Source organism: Xyrauchen texanus, chromosome 40 (genome assembly GCF_025860055.1).
Source record: "Xyrauchen texanus isolate HMW12.3.18 chromosome 40, RBS_HiC_50CHRs, whole genome shotgun sequence".
Classification (NCBI taxonomy): Eukaryota; Metazoa; Chordata; class Actinopteri; order Cypriniformes; family Catostomidae; genus Xyrauchen; species Xyrauchen texanus.
Window position 1 is genome coordinate 8,044,800 of NC_068315.1, and position 14,743 is coordinate 8,059,542.

The following is a 14,743-nucleotide window of genomic DNA, read 5'->3' on the forward strand; positions in this document are numbered from 1 at the left end:
TCAAATACAATTGCAAAAATAATGACCAAACATGTTTTCTAAACATTAGCTGTCTTCCAATGTCGAACAAACAGGTAGTTGTGCCCCAAACTCACAGCATGTTGTCAAATGTTTGCCTTTAAAATTTTTCTAAAAAATGCAATAACTTACTCCACCTTTTGATTTTCCTATTTGGCTGACATCACCAAGCGCTCTTATCTTCCAACCCCATGATGATGTCATATAGACATCATCTTTCACAATCAATGACATTTTTTGTGGATTAACCAGTTCCACCCTTTTTATTTTGTTTAAAATCCTGTCTTATTGAAAATATGTCAGGTAACAAGTAAAATATGTTGTGTTTCATAATGACTTTTAAAGCATGTTTCTGAATATATATCCACTTGTGTGTTTGTATTTTTAAGCTGCACTGTGTGAGACAGCTGGTTCATTTGCCAGCTCTTGCTGCCCTGTTGTCTGATCTAATGAAAGTGCTGCCTCCAGGCACTGAAACCCAGAATCACACCATCGCTACATTGCTACACAGTATTCCTTCTGGTCTGTGATACTTATTCAACATGACTGTCATTGCCTCTACTCACTGAGGGAGATTAACAGATTAATTAATGTATGCACTTCATGTAGATATATGACATTGATGTATTTTAATTTGTTATTGAAAATAGACCATCGGAAGAAATTGTCGGAAAGGGTGGAGATCTTCATGAAGCTTTGGAACCATCTCAGAATGGAAATAGCCAATAATGGTAAGCTGCGAGAGATTTGCATTTTTAATGTGGTAGATGCCTTTATCCAAAGCAACGTGTAACAGTGCATTAAACGAATACATTTATCAGTATATGTTTCGGGGATTATATGTATTGACTACCATAAAAACAAATGCGACTTTATGCAACTGCTCTTTGGTGTAGAAACCTTTGATCTACTGTTCAGTGTTAAAAGATGCTAAATAAAAAAATAGAAAAATATCTTAGCTCAGTAGTAGGTCTTTAAAAAGCAAGTGGATAGTGATCAGACCTTTGAAGCTCCAAAAATCCCAGACAGTCAGCATAAACATAAACTCCATTGGTTAAATGAATGTCTTGTAAAGCGAAATGATTGCTTTTGGTGCAAAAAACATAATAATTAAGTACTTTTTAACTATAAATCTGTCAGCAGCAGTATGGGCGTGAGGTAATCGAGAGAGGGCTGACTTTACGCGTAAATCTCACGTTCTCCTCTCAGTTGAGACGACCAGGATAAGCACACAAATGCACCATTGTGAGTAAACAAACAGATACAAATACAGATTTAAACCAAAACCAACAAAGCTTCTGTACAGTGTTCCTCCTTCTCACTTGTAAACAGCGCTGCTCTTCCAGGTGTGTTGCATATGCGTCTGTTCTCACGTCAACATACCAATGCGATAATTCACACACGCATACTGCCGCTGGCTGGAAGCGATGTTTTATAGTTAAAAAGTACTTAGATAGTGATCTTTTTCGCACAAAAATCCATTGTGTCACTTTAGAAGATGTTAATTTATTCATTGGAGTCAAATGGATGATGTTTATGCTAACTGTCTGTTCTTTGTTGAGCTTCTAAGGTCTGATCACCATCCACCTGCATTTTAAGGACCTACTGAGCTAAGATATTAAAAAAAAAAAAATCAAATGTGTTCTCCTGATGAAAGAAAGTCACACATACCTGGGATGGCATGAGGTTGAGTAAATGATGAGATAATTAAATATTTTGGGTGAACTATCACTTTAATCTGTTGAATGCTTCAATATTCCAGCTTCAGTGGGTTTGGAACGTGCACTATGTGAAAAATACATGACTAAAGATAGTCCAGGGCAGTTTCTCTCCCTCAGTCGTCATGGACCAGGCTCATGTCTCCACGCGATCATAGATCTCCTGTCTGAAACTCAGAACAGTCTAGTGAGAGAGGCCAGGAAACTCTGTCACCAGGAAGACAGGTGTGTATTTGTGAATGTTTGTATTGCAACAGTTTTATGGATTAGTATGATTTTTTTTTTTATTAATTTATAAATTTATTTAATTGATGCATTGCAACTGGTTGCATTTCATCTTCCAGTGACTATGGAGTGCCATTGATGGCACTGTCTGAGAGTCAGCTAGCCCTGTGTCACCCAGAGAGGGAGCTGATCCCCCTGGTGTTAGCTAACTGCCATTACACACTGGAGAAGGGCCAGCAAACAGTGAGTTCCTATGATCATCAGGCTATTGAGAGAGAGCTCAGCAGACGATTTTTTGCAGGCAAACCACGCATTCAAACAGTGAGTCATTTTAAGCCTTTCAGTCATGCTAGGGTTCAGTGGTTTCCAAATACTCGTAAAAACTCCTAATTAAAAATCTCCCTTGCAGGACACTGATAAGTATCTGAGAAGACACCATCAGAATTTTTCAGAAGTCCTTAAAGAAGTCAGAGCAAAAATACCTCAGGTATTATTTTTCAGCCTCTTTTGTTTCAATTCACTAAACTTTCACCCAAAAAATGGCAGGCCTCAGTAGACCTTCTTGGCTAACTGTAAGTGTTAAATAGCCTCACTTTGTCCATCTGTTTGACAGGAATCACTAAAGGGCTCTGTGCTCAGCTCCATGAGATCCACGCTGCGCTCATTCACTGATGTGTGTGACGCAGTTTATGCTGTTGAGATTGGGCTTCGTTTTCTGGGCAAAACTGGAGGTGACCCACGGGTTCTGCTGCGATCCTATCTTAGAGACTCACTGAAAATGGACCAACACATCTCAACGAGCATAAATGAGGTGAGACAATCAAACATTAAAGTTAACTGAGTGTACTTTTACTGGTCTTGTCCCTTTATACTCAGTTCTAAGTGGATCCTATGCTTCAATTTGGTCACAAGTCTTCATATTAACTTTTTGTTTACTGCTTGAGGAAGCAACTTTAACTAAGTGGGTACGGATCTACTTCTGTAATTTGATTCCACCGTGTTTTTCAGGCTTTGAGGGAAAACCAGCTGAGTCAGTGCACGGCCACCTGGCAGTTCCTTACCTGCTGGAAGAGTGAACAGATGATGAGGAGAGGACAGGTAAACTGGCAGTATATTTTTAGATTAACAACATAGTAATTACATTCCAGTTTCAATTTCTAACATTTATTAACTTTGTGCTCCCTATACACTTTGACCCTGTTTCCACCTTGTTTTAAGATGCGTTTTTGGTGATCGGCTCACATGTGGTCAGCATTTTGTGATCAGATCACAAAAACACATATGTATGTGGTCAAAAACGCATCTGAGCGCATCACATTTGATGTGTAAACGCTAATCCATCCTGTATGTGTTCTGGCAGCAATGAAGCACCTCGTCTGACAATCAACCGCTGCACTAAAACAAGAGTTTAAACTTTGTTGGTTACAAGTGGTTTAAAAGGAAATACGTCTGATCGGATCACCCGAGACGCACCTTAATACCAGGTGGAAACAGGGTCTTTAATTCTAAACTCAAACCACTTGTATAGGATTATAAAGATGTATTAGGAGCCAATAGAAAGTAGTCTATGCTTTGAAATGTATTACAAAATGTAATCATTGCTCAAATAATCCATTAATAAAGCAAGATAATTTGTTTAGTTTAAAATGCAATATGTACAAATAACTTAAGTCACAAAAAAAAAATCTTTAAAAAACATATGTAACGATATGTTGGCACTGACTAAGACGATGACGTGAAGATGAAGAACCCAAGTGCAGTTTATTGAAAAACGTGAAACCCAAAACACTAACTAGAGACATAAACATGAACAATTACCATGGGCATAAACTTGACTAACCTAGACCTAGCAAACAAGGTTACATCAACAATACTTGACAAGAGACAATGGCAAACATGAGGGCTTAAATACACAGACATTTAGAATGTCACTAATCTGACATTGGGTAAAACAAAAACAAGAAAAGCAATAAACAGACAGAACTTATAAATACGATAACAAGACTAATAACCATAAAAAAATGACAAACTAGACACATGAACATGGAGGGTAACATGAAATCACATGACAAGGGAACCACATGACATGAAACAGGAACTAGAATTTCAAAATAAAAGACATGAAAACAAAACATGAACAAAAACACATCTAGACATGACAGCTAATCTCTACTTGCACACAGTAGGATTCAATAAAAAAGCCTCTTTCTGCTCAGCTATTTAGAATGTCACTAATCTGACCCCATTACCACTAACCTCTGGTGACCTCTCTGTTTGACCCTAAACAGGGTAGAGAGATTGGACATATGAGAGTTGTAAATCCAAGGGAAAATCTTGGTCAAAATGTGCCAAGTTTTAAATACTGAGTGTGTGCCAATGCCAACAGTTCAAAGACTATTTAACACAGTATCTTTGAATAGCTAGGTAAGATATCTGATTGTTTAGTTAAATGTTGCATAATGATAGAAATCAACTTTGTGTTGTCAGGTATTTTTCAGGTTTTTCCATCATCATTCCAGAACATAATAATAAAGTTTTCATCTTTAGTGGTCTTAGGAGGTATTTCACTGTCTCTTTAATTACTTTCAATATACCAATGCACAATTCACAGGATCCATTCCAGCGGCTGTCTAAAGAGTTTAGAGACAAACTAACTTCAGAGGAGAGAAAGAAGGTGAAGGTTTTCCTTGGAGTCACAGACATTGATATTCTCTCTCTGGAACTGCATGAGATCCTTCAACTCATGACAAACAGCACTGTGGAAGGTGGCTTCGCTCCAGACTGGGAGTAAGAACTGATTTGTATTTTTTAATTCTGCAGCCTAGCCTTCTGGATTACAGCCTTTTGGTATAATTTGGGAGTGTGTGTTTTGTTGAGACAAACTAGCCACAAAAGGGAAAGTAGGCCTAACAATCTTTCTCACATATGTCAGATGGCACATTTTAGCAAACTTTTCAGATGAAAACTTTGTAAGCTGTAAAGTGCAGTCCGCAGCTCATTATTGTGAAGAAGAAAATCAGGTCCCCAACACAGAGCAGAACGTTTTTTATAACCCTGAAGGGATTTATTTTGCAATCATGAACATTGGACTGCACATTATCCTGCTTATAACATGGCTACTTACCTAATATACAAATAGATAAATGCACATAAAATGTTTATTTGATTTTAAATTGAAATATATAAATCTGGCACAGCTATGTAGGACAATAGTCAATTCTACAGTTTAGCAGTCATTATAGAAAAATCATTATACAGAATACTGCTATTGATCAATTAAAATCAAATATTCAAGAAAGCCATGTGGTGATCAATTTCAGAACATGATACTGAAGCATATGACTTTTTATATCTAGCTTGTGGAACTGCTAAGTGCAGAGGCATAGCAATCATTTCAAACAGAGGGGACAGGATGTTTAGTGCAAGACGAACATAAATATATAAGATATATATATTTTAAGGCTGTCAATTGATTCTAATTTTTAATTACATTAATTGTATGATTGACCAGTGAATTTTTACTTTAGCATTTACACATTTAGACATTAGCTATATGAACACTTTTTTCCAACCATGAAAAAGTGCAGGGGAGGAACTTTGGTTTTATTAAAAGTGAGGGGGACACGTCCCCCACTTCCCCCGCATATTCTACGCCCAGGGTTAAGTGAACATCAAGCCAGTCCAGAATATCATACTCTTAAAATGACATTATTCAGGGGAATTGTTCTTCAAATTAAAGCAAGCACACCAAAAATTACCCTTTAACGTGTAATATCAAGCCCTACACAAACACAAAGAGACCTCTTTTCTTTAAGCTTATACCCAGAATAGCACTCTTAATCACAACAGTGCAGACCTCCCAAACCCAGTAGTCCCCCAGTGACCGTTGGGCTTTAGACCTAAGAGAGGCACACTTTGACCCCTCCAGGCTCCCATCTGTCAGTGTGTCCCACTATGGGTACCTACTGAGCAGGCATCAGGAGAAAGAAAAGGAATGCATGTGCTGAGATAGATTCCAATGCTAACTGTTGATCCTAAAGCTCACCAAACACTGAAAACACTCCTCTCTCTTTATCTGCCCCACCACATAGCATCAGGTCCACCATGGAATTCCATTTGGAGAATAAGAACATCACATCTTGTCCTGGTCTAGACATTCTTCCGGAGGAAATTACCCTAGCTAAAGCAGCAGAAATCTGGAAACTTGCTGTGGAATTTAAACAATGAAATGTACCTCTGTCTGTGCCAAACCCAACAGGAATAAATCAATTATGGGAACAAGTGATTAATGCAAATGTGAATAGTTCAGGTTTGAGATCATTCAGATGTTGCTGCCTTTGTTATTTCTGATGGAAATTGATTCTTGATAGATATTGTCATTCCAGCAGCCTAAGTCTTTCTTTTGACTTATAGTTTTTGTTAATACAATAGATTGAATACAATTTTTTTTTAATTTTTCAGACTGTGAATGTGTCTTTATAAAGTCGATCACTCTAATGTTTTAGTGATTTGTATGATTATTTGATGATTTATGTGCCAAGAATTAATTGAACAAATATTGTTGCAGCTGCTTGTCTTTTTTTTATTATGCACCGTTTGTTTTAATTTGTTCAAAATAAAGTTGTATTACTGATCAGCAGAGTTTTTACAGTGTGAGAAATGTATTTTAAGCTCAAAAGATTGAGTTATTTTTAGCTACAATGTACAAAAATCTACAAAAATTAGCTGTTTATTTAATGAATTTTTTTTCATTGCAATATTATGCATATTATATTATAATACATACAGAATATTCATATTTAAATTTTTTAAGCATTTTAATTATTGGCGTAACTAGTGACAATCATGACATCTATTTAAGGGACTTTTTAAATTTCCACAAAATTAGCTACAATTATTTAATGAGCTATTTTTTCATTGTTCTATGCATATTAACTCCAGGTTGCTCTGGGGGGATTGTCCCTGTAATAAGGGCTCTGTAAGTCGCTTTGGATAAAAGCGTCTGCCAAATGCATAAATGTAAATGTATTATATTACAATAAACAACAGTTAGTTCCGGTCCTTGAATCAGATTGGACGACAGACGTTCCATGAGCAGTGATGGTCTGACACCATCATCACTTCGAAGCTTCACTATGTGTGTATTACTCTGCTTGTGTTCGTGGTCCTAAACTAAAGTGTAAGAGCAGTGCATATGTGTTAAGAGCTAATGTAGGCTATGTGTCTCTTTTTACATATATTTATATTTACAATACATATGTTAGCCAGCAGGTGGTGGCAAAAGATAATTTTTTGTGTGTAATATGAGCCAGTTGGTGATGTGAATCCTTTAGTCAATGTTTACATAGTGCACAGTGCACCGTGATTGCTCCTATTACTACTACATTACTAAAGATAGGAAATAGCTTTAAACTGCTTTAAACAACCAACTTCAGCATTATGGCTCATCACAGCTGAGAGACTCAACAGACTGATTGATTACAGAACTCAAGGTGCTTTTCTCTTACCGGCTTACTTTTCCACATTGGATACATACTGTTTATAATGGCAGAGGACACTGCGGTTTCTATAGGTAATGACTCTTGCGCATCGGCTACTACAAAATAGAGATGAATACCCCTGCTTGGATGACTATTTTACCACTGAGAAAGCTGACCTTCAGAAAGCTGACAGCATCTTTGCTCAGGTGTGGCAACAAATGATTGCACAAGCTCTCTCTCTCTCTCTCTCTCTCTCTCTCTCACACACACAAACACACTTATACATCCATCCTTGTTTATCCAATAACTTGTTTGAAACAGCACAAGCCGTGATACTAGTTCTGAAGTTACATTTTTTAATTACTAAGGGAGGCTTGGATGCATCATTTGTTTTGAACCAGCAAAGGCAGATTCTGGTCGGTCACGTAAGATAGTAGTTCCATGCACAAATGCGTTTTTATGACCATACTCAGTTTTTCCTAATTTTTTTTAAATGTACTTGTTCAATGAACTGTTGTTTATAAGCAATATCACACTCGCAATCATGCTATATGGCCCTAAATCAACACTGCTGTGATTCGGCCACAGCCCGGGTGCCGTAGGTTATCACGGCAGTGCTGATTTAGGGCCATATAGCATGATTGCGAGTGTGATATTGCTTAAATAAATATCGAATATTTATATTTTTCTATTATTTATTAATGAGTATTATTATTAGCATAATTTTTGTGTTAGCACATGGCATTTATTTAAAGTATTTAAACTCCCTCACAATAAGTCATCATAAACTGAATTATTTATCTCGCTGACTGAAATTGACGCCACATCTGCCACCAGTACTACACGTCTACCAACCTTGCACTTTCGCCACGGCACCCCTCTCTCACCCCCAGCATTTATGAGAGACGAAAATGAGCAGCCAATCAGACCACTGACATGTTGCTACCTCCACCAATCGTTACTCTCAGTGGGAGGGGCGTCGGTGTGTTTTCTGGTTGCCAATGAGAAGATGTTGCGATGAGGAGTTGGAGGCAGATGAGAAATCACTGTCAGACGCTCCAAACGGTAATAAACACGCTCTTATTTGAAGAAACACAGTTTCTTTATCCGATGTGGACAGTTTAGAGGAGGTAAGCATTGAATTTACAGTTTAAACCAGCAGTTTTCACCGTGTTTATAAAGCGAAGCTAGCCAAAAGTTGTGTAAGAAAAGACAGTTTCGCCATAGCAGAACCACTGTCAACCAATCTTATTTTATTGTACAGAAACTATAAACTAAATATCCTATTGATATATATTTGCAAGTATCTATATATCAACGTGTTGTGTATTGACATTAATCTCAGCTTAAACTGAAGGAGGCCTTTTTTTAAAACGTCTTGCTTTAAACAACTGTTTGTTGTTATTCTGAACTGTAGATAATCACGATATAAAGACTAGGTAAATTGGATTTTATTTATATTTTGTTTATTTTAACATAAATGAAAAGCTTTTTTTTTTTTATTAAGTCTTTTCTGATAGCCTTCTCAACCTGATCGCTGATAGATTTAGTATCTGATTCAGTCATAAGATGGCTATAGAGAATACTGTTTTATGTGAATTGCATACAAAGAATATTGGTTTTACACATACAAAATCTATAGTATTGCATTTATTAACTTGCTGATATGTTTAATCATTGTGCTGTTTCTATACATACACCATGCTGTATTGAGGTATCTGTTGCTGTGTCATGGACTGTGTGCTGTATATCCATTAGATCTGTTACCATGGAAACAAGCCACCTGTGGATGAATTTGCTTTTGCTGTCTAATGGCATCTTTTCCAGTATAATAGTACAGGCGTAAAATACTGAATTGCCATCTTTTGGTCTATATGATACATAGTATTCAGCACCACCTGTTGTGTATTTTAATGGCATCCATTTTACACCTTTTGTGTGTAAGTGTTGTATGACCAAATCATATTCTATGTCCATCAGTCTTTGTAAGGATGCATACAACTCGCAGTCCATCCGCATCCTTCCAGGCCGGACCAGCTGGAGACGTACTGGACCTCAGCTTGACCGGCTCTCAGCTCATGATGAGCCGCAGACCCAGCAGTGCTTCCCCAGGGAAACACTTCTCTCGGTCCATATCTGTGTCCGTGGCCAGTGACGGACGGGGAAAACGAAACACGTTGGTGAGTCTGGATGATTATGAAATGATTGACGAGATAATTACATCTCACATGGTTTTGTATAATTGTGTGTTTTATGAGCCTCTTGAATAAGAGTTTTGTATGAACACTGATGGTTATACATGTGTATTTACATAGCACCTCAGAGTGATTACAATTAACAGGTTACAGTGTGTTCGTGCAGAATAGATACATGCGCTTTTGCCATTACCACGTAAATTTATTACAAATAAAACATACAATTGGACTGTCTACCCCACGATTTTCACTCTGAGACTGAATGTGTGATAAAGAGCAATCTTACATAGTGAACTCTGTATAAACTGTCACACATTTTGTTGGCACCACCATTCGAGAGCATTATAATTACAGTGTGTGTTGTTTTTTATTTTTTTGCTCATTGTTTTAGGCATTTAGACAAATGCAGATATCTATATTTCATACACTGTAAAAGGTTGTAACACGCAATTGTTTTCTTCAGAATCCATTTCTACTTGATCTAACCCTTAAAAATTACTTTTGTTAGTGTAACCTAATGTTGTAAGGTTAATTTAGTCATGTTAAATAATATTTCTGACTTTACTGAATAAACTGAATAAAACCAGTTAATTTAGATGATACCACATGAGGCACATTTTAAGTGACCTGACAAAACATTTTATTCAAGTCAAAAGTATTAATTAATATGATTTAATCACCTTGACTACAGTAGGTTGCACCAACAAAAGTCATCATATGGTTCATGTCAGGTAGAAATAGCTCATGAATGAATTAACCGCACATTTAGTTGTGTTTTAACACCTGCTTAATAGTCTGTAGTAGGTATAGAATGCCATTATTACTGTTTATCACTCTCTTTTGCTGACAGACGGATTCTGGATTGGGAAGCTCACGAGCAATTAAAAACCTGCGACGGTCTAACAGCACCACACAGGTGAACCAGCAGGCCATCATAAGCCCCAGGTACAGAACCATCTGTCATTTCTGGTCATGTCATTTATGTTCTCCTGCTGTTGAGAGTATACAGCAGAGTATAAGTGGGTCAATCTTGTTTGGGTCATATTACACCCTCAAAAGTAATTATATTTGCATATAGAAAATTAAGGCTAATTTTAGGACCAGTAAAAGACAATTTATGACTATTATTTAGGCAACGTGTTTGTATTTTATCATTATTTTCATTTTCAAAAAAGTCTTATTGTCATTATTGTAATGCAAAAAATTATATATTATTTCATTTGTAGTGTATTTATAAATTATGGCAGTACAATTTAAATAAGATAACTCATTGTGTAATAGTAATTCTTTACTGTAATAAAGTCAATTAATTTACAATAGTAGGATCACCATTGATTATGTTTACATGGACAACAGAAAGCATTTTATTGTGAGAAAGTGGCGTTCCCGTTAACATTTACTGTAAAAGCAACATACACTTTCCTCCCATATACAGGCGGCTCAGTCAGTAAGCAGCTTTCTCCACAGCAGCCTAATTTCTCTGCAATGCTTGTGTAAATAACAAACATGGCAATCGAGGAAGACTTAGCTATTTAAACTTTTTTGCCAGATATTTCAGAGTTGTTGCTGTGTTTGTTTACTTAAATTTATATTGCGACCAGCAGCGGAATTGCGCTGCAATAGTGGGGCTTCCGTATTATGTAAAACTCTAGGACTCCCTCATTGTAAGATATTTTACATGGTGTGTACAAATGGGCATAGTTTATAGTGGATGTCCTTTTCCCACTGTACTCTCAGAAATGTTGACTTGTTGTTGGGTTCCGTCCTATGATGTTTGTTATCTGGTCTGTTCCACGCACATGCAAAAACCTTTATGAACGCTGCTAATGTGTTTATATGACCATATAAGCTGCATTCTCTGGGAGAAACATGGGTGTGTTAAACGACTTTCTCTTAATCCCTTAAACGGCATAAGAAAAACAGCATTCTCATTTACTGACCTTTCAGAAAGCCACTTTTTGCAAAATTCCTGGAATAGAGGAAAATCTGGTCATTGAGAATAAACACATTACAGTAATTTGAATTTGGAATTTGGAATTTTATTTGATTTTGGGGTGATCCAGACTTGTATTCGTGAGATGAATCCAAGCTACATCAACATATGCCAGCTGTTCCTTGCAGTCCAAAATTCATTTATGTGCAGTCATACTCTATGCCTGTTAACTGACAGCATATTCAACATGTATGATGTTTTTGCTATGATGGCATGTTCGTGCAAGCTCAGGTCTAGGACACATGCCTGCATGTCTTCGGTATGCCTGGATGATCACCCACAACACTTAAAGGTTTGGGGGTTTAAAGCAGCAACACCTGGGGGTTGAGTGATTGTGGTTCTCCCCAGACAATATCTATTGTGGCCCGATGGCTGCAGCACAAGACGCGAAACAAGGGAATGGGCTCAGCTTTGTCAAGAGAGGACCTGGGGTCTCTGGTTTCACTCAAATGAGGACGCAGTGAAAGGAGAAGTGTGTGCATGTTGAAATTCTTTTGTCCAACAGCTGCCAGCCCTACCCTCCCCTTCCATTGCATCCTGGGATGCCACAGGAGTTTTAAATGAAGAACAACCTAATAGCCCTCCCCCCCTTCCTACTGGTTTTTAATAACTGTCATTTCATGACCTCTCTTCACTCTGAAATGTTTGAAACGTGGAGGAACGTGGCTCTTGAATTGATTTTCTTTGGACCAGCTGATGGTAAATGCCCCATCTACCCCAAACCACTCACATATCCATACTGAAGTTGCTAGCACAGATGCTGCCAACATGCAGGTCAGACTGCACGTTGAATGTTTGGTGGAATTTTAATGCAAAGGTAGATGTGATTGCCATATTCGTGTGGACATCTGCTCCTTTTAAAGCAGCCTCTGCTGTAGCAGGCCTCTAGTGTGTGCAAAAATCAGCTGTTGTCACCTCCAAAACAGGGCCTTTATTTGTTCATCTGAAATGTTTAGCCTAGATAGTCTGGTTGTTTTTACTGGGGCAGAGTTAGAGATAGATATCTGGTCTCTGGACTGGATTTGACCCTGTTTTTGTACTGAATAAGTAAAAATTACTATATTTTGAACCTTAGGCTACAGTTCCTAATGCTGTTTTTTTTTAGTCGTGCTTATTCTTAGGCAATAATTGCTTTTAGCTGCTTAAAGGGATATGAATTTGAACAATCCTGTAACTGTAATATTAAGTTTTAAAATGTAAGGGGTAATGTCCAAACAGTGTGTTGTTACTGTAAAAAAACAAAAAAACAACAGAGTGGTCTTGTATCAACCTGAAGAGGTTTGTTTTGTAATAAAGACTGGCTCACTGTATATTATCCTGCTTATTATATGGCTACCAACCAAATAAATAAATGTACATGAAATATTGATTTGCTTTGATATTATTATTATTATTATTATTATTATCTAAGAAAGAGATGATGGAGTCTCCAGAAACTGAGTACTGTTGCTATTCATATATCGAAATGGCCATTTGCCTGCTCATTATGCCATTAATTACAAAACTACTTGGCAAATAAGTAAATGGACAACAAATATTGAATTGAAACTATTAAATTAACTTAATTGTTGAGATGATACCTGAAGTGATACGAGCACTTAGATTACTCGCAATACCTGCATAACAGTTGAAATATTACTGAAATATTTCCAGATGTGTAGTCAGTCTGAGCACTGGATGGCGTGATTGATCAATCAGAATTGAGGATTTGATTGCTTTGCAATAATGGCACAACTTGTTTGTGATTGTATGGACATTAATTATATTATTTATAATTTTCAGTGAGCAGACAGAAATTGAGTGAAAAATCCCATACAGGAGCCATATTTAGGGACCAGAGTATCATAGAGTCGAGGGGTTGGGCTGTTTTTACTTGGGCTAGCAAGCAACCACATTACCAACACCCTAGCAATGAGGACACATTAGCAAGTGAAAAGCAACATTTTGGCAACCACACACAAAAGCCTAGCACCATGGTGGAGAGTTTTGTAATCACATTTTTTTTGTCAGCGTCTTACTTTTTTAACTTTAGTTGAACCTTCAATATTTGCCCTTGTCGGCAATATTGTTCCTGTCAGCCCCAAGCTTGAGTATCATGTGGTATACAATGTTTATCGTGTTTATTGTATAACACTTTTCTCTCTTCTTCCTTCCTTTCGTCTTTCGCATCTTATTGTAGTGAAGGCCAGACAGAAGACTTCTTGGCTCTGTTCAACAGCAGCACTGATGGACGGAGGAAACTGGCCAGCCTCACCAAGACTTCCAAAGACCAAACAACCTGGAACATCCTGGTACTGGCCACACCATAAGCCACTGCTCTGTCACGTCTCCCCCACAACACTCCTAAAATTAGTCAATTCGGTTATCATTAAAGTGTGTCTATGATTTGCTACTTGCTAAACCTATATAGTGGTGTTAAGGGGAGAGACATTCTCATTCTAGAGAATATTTTATCAGAAATAAATATGGTTAGTGCAAAACAAGTAATTCATATTTTTGGTCAACTGTAACCATAAATGTAGGAACTATAGTATTTTGGTGGAAACCATGGTTATAAAGGTAGATTTTATTGGTGATATTGGTAATACAAGGCAATATTGACCCATCTTATAGTGTTCTGTTGAAGAAAGTAATACACACCTGGGATGGCATGAGGGTGAATAAATTATGAGAGGATTTTAATTTTTGGGTGAACTATCCCTTTAAACGGTGGTAAAATTATGTAATGGAGTTTTGCCTGTCCTTGCTGTAGCATGACATCTTGTTTCTTTCAGGATGACCAGCCGAGAGTTTTCCCTGTGCCCAGCAGCTCTCATAGTACCTGCAGTATGGATTCTCCTACAGGACTAAAGAAGAGGGATGCTGGGGTCTTTCTGGCTGCCAACTTCACTGCCAACAACAGGTGGAAGGCCATTTTCTTGCACCACTTAGACAGTGTGTCCTAATGGGTAGGGTTTAAAATCTATGGTCACAACAATGACTGAGACATGCACATCAGATTCACTTTACACCTTTTTTCATGCTTTTCAAACAAAACACAAGCTTGCATTTTGGAAAAGAGTGCTGAAATGGTTTTGACTTTATGGGATTGATATATAAGTGAATAAAATAAAA

The 14,743-nt window shown here is 37.3% G+C and overlaps 2 protein-coding genes across 4 annotated transcripts in view; both read left to right on the forward strand.

The window, feature by feature from the left end:
• The window catches only part of LOC127633153 (E3 ubiquitin-protein ligase rnf213-beta-like), a 38,846-nt gene extending 32,251 nt beyond the window's left edge, over nucleotides 1-6,595 (forward strand). The window contains exons 54-62 of the mRNA XM_052112035.1: nucleotides 408-540; nucleotides 669-749; nucleotides 1,781-1,961; nucleotides 2,081-2,282; nucleotides 2,371-2,448; nucleotides 2,575-2,772; nucleotides 2,970-3,059; nucleotides 4,573-4,748; nucleotides 6,053-6,595. Coding sequence (XP_051967995.1) covers nucleotides 408-540; nucleotides 669-749; nucleotides 1,781-1,961; nucleotides 2,081-2,282; nucleotides 2,371-2,448; nucleotides 2,575-2,772; nucleotides 2,970-3,059; nucleotides 4,573-4,748; nucleotides 6,053-6,188 — 1,275 coding nt within the window. The 3' untranslated portion in view covers nucleotides 6,189-6,595. The remainder of the gene's footprint in view (nucleotides 1-407; nucleotides 541-668; nucleotides 750-1,780; nucleotides 1,962-2,080; nucleotides 2,283-2,370; nucleotides 2,449-2,574; nucleotides 2,773-2,969; nucleotides 3,060-4,572; nucleotides 4,749-6,052) is intronic.
• A 1,835-nt stretch (nucleotides 6,596-8,430) lies between these two features.
• The window catches only part of cep131 (centrosomal protein 131), a 30,923-nt gene continuing 24,610 nt past the window's right edge, over nucleotides 8,431-14,743 (forward strand). For 2 of the 3 annotated variants that reach the window (XM_052112550.1, XM_052112551.1), the window contains exons 1-5: nucleotides 8,431-8,506; nucleotides 9,422-9,621; nucleotides 10,487-10,581; nucleotides 13,809-13,920; nucleotides 14,404-14,531. In XM_052112550.1, coding sequence (XP_051968510.1) covers nucleotides 8,443-8,506; nucleotides 9,422-9,621; nucleotides 10,487-10,581; nucleotides 13,809-13,920; nucleotides 14,404-14,531 — 599 coding nt within the window. In that variant the 5' untranslated portion in view covers nucleotides 8,431-8,442. Of the gene's footprint in view, nucleotides 8,572-9,421; nucleotides 9,622-10,486; nucleotides 10,582-13,808; nucleotides 13,921-14,403; nucleotides 14,532-14,743 lie in introns of all 3 variants that reach the window. The other variant, XM_052112552.1, reaches the window with a different exon arrangement.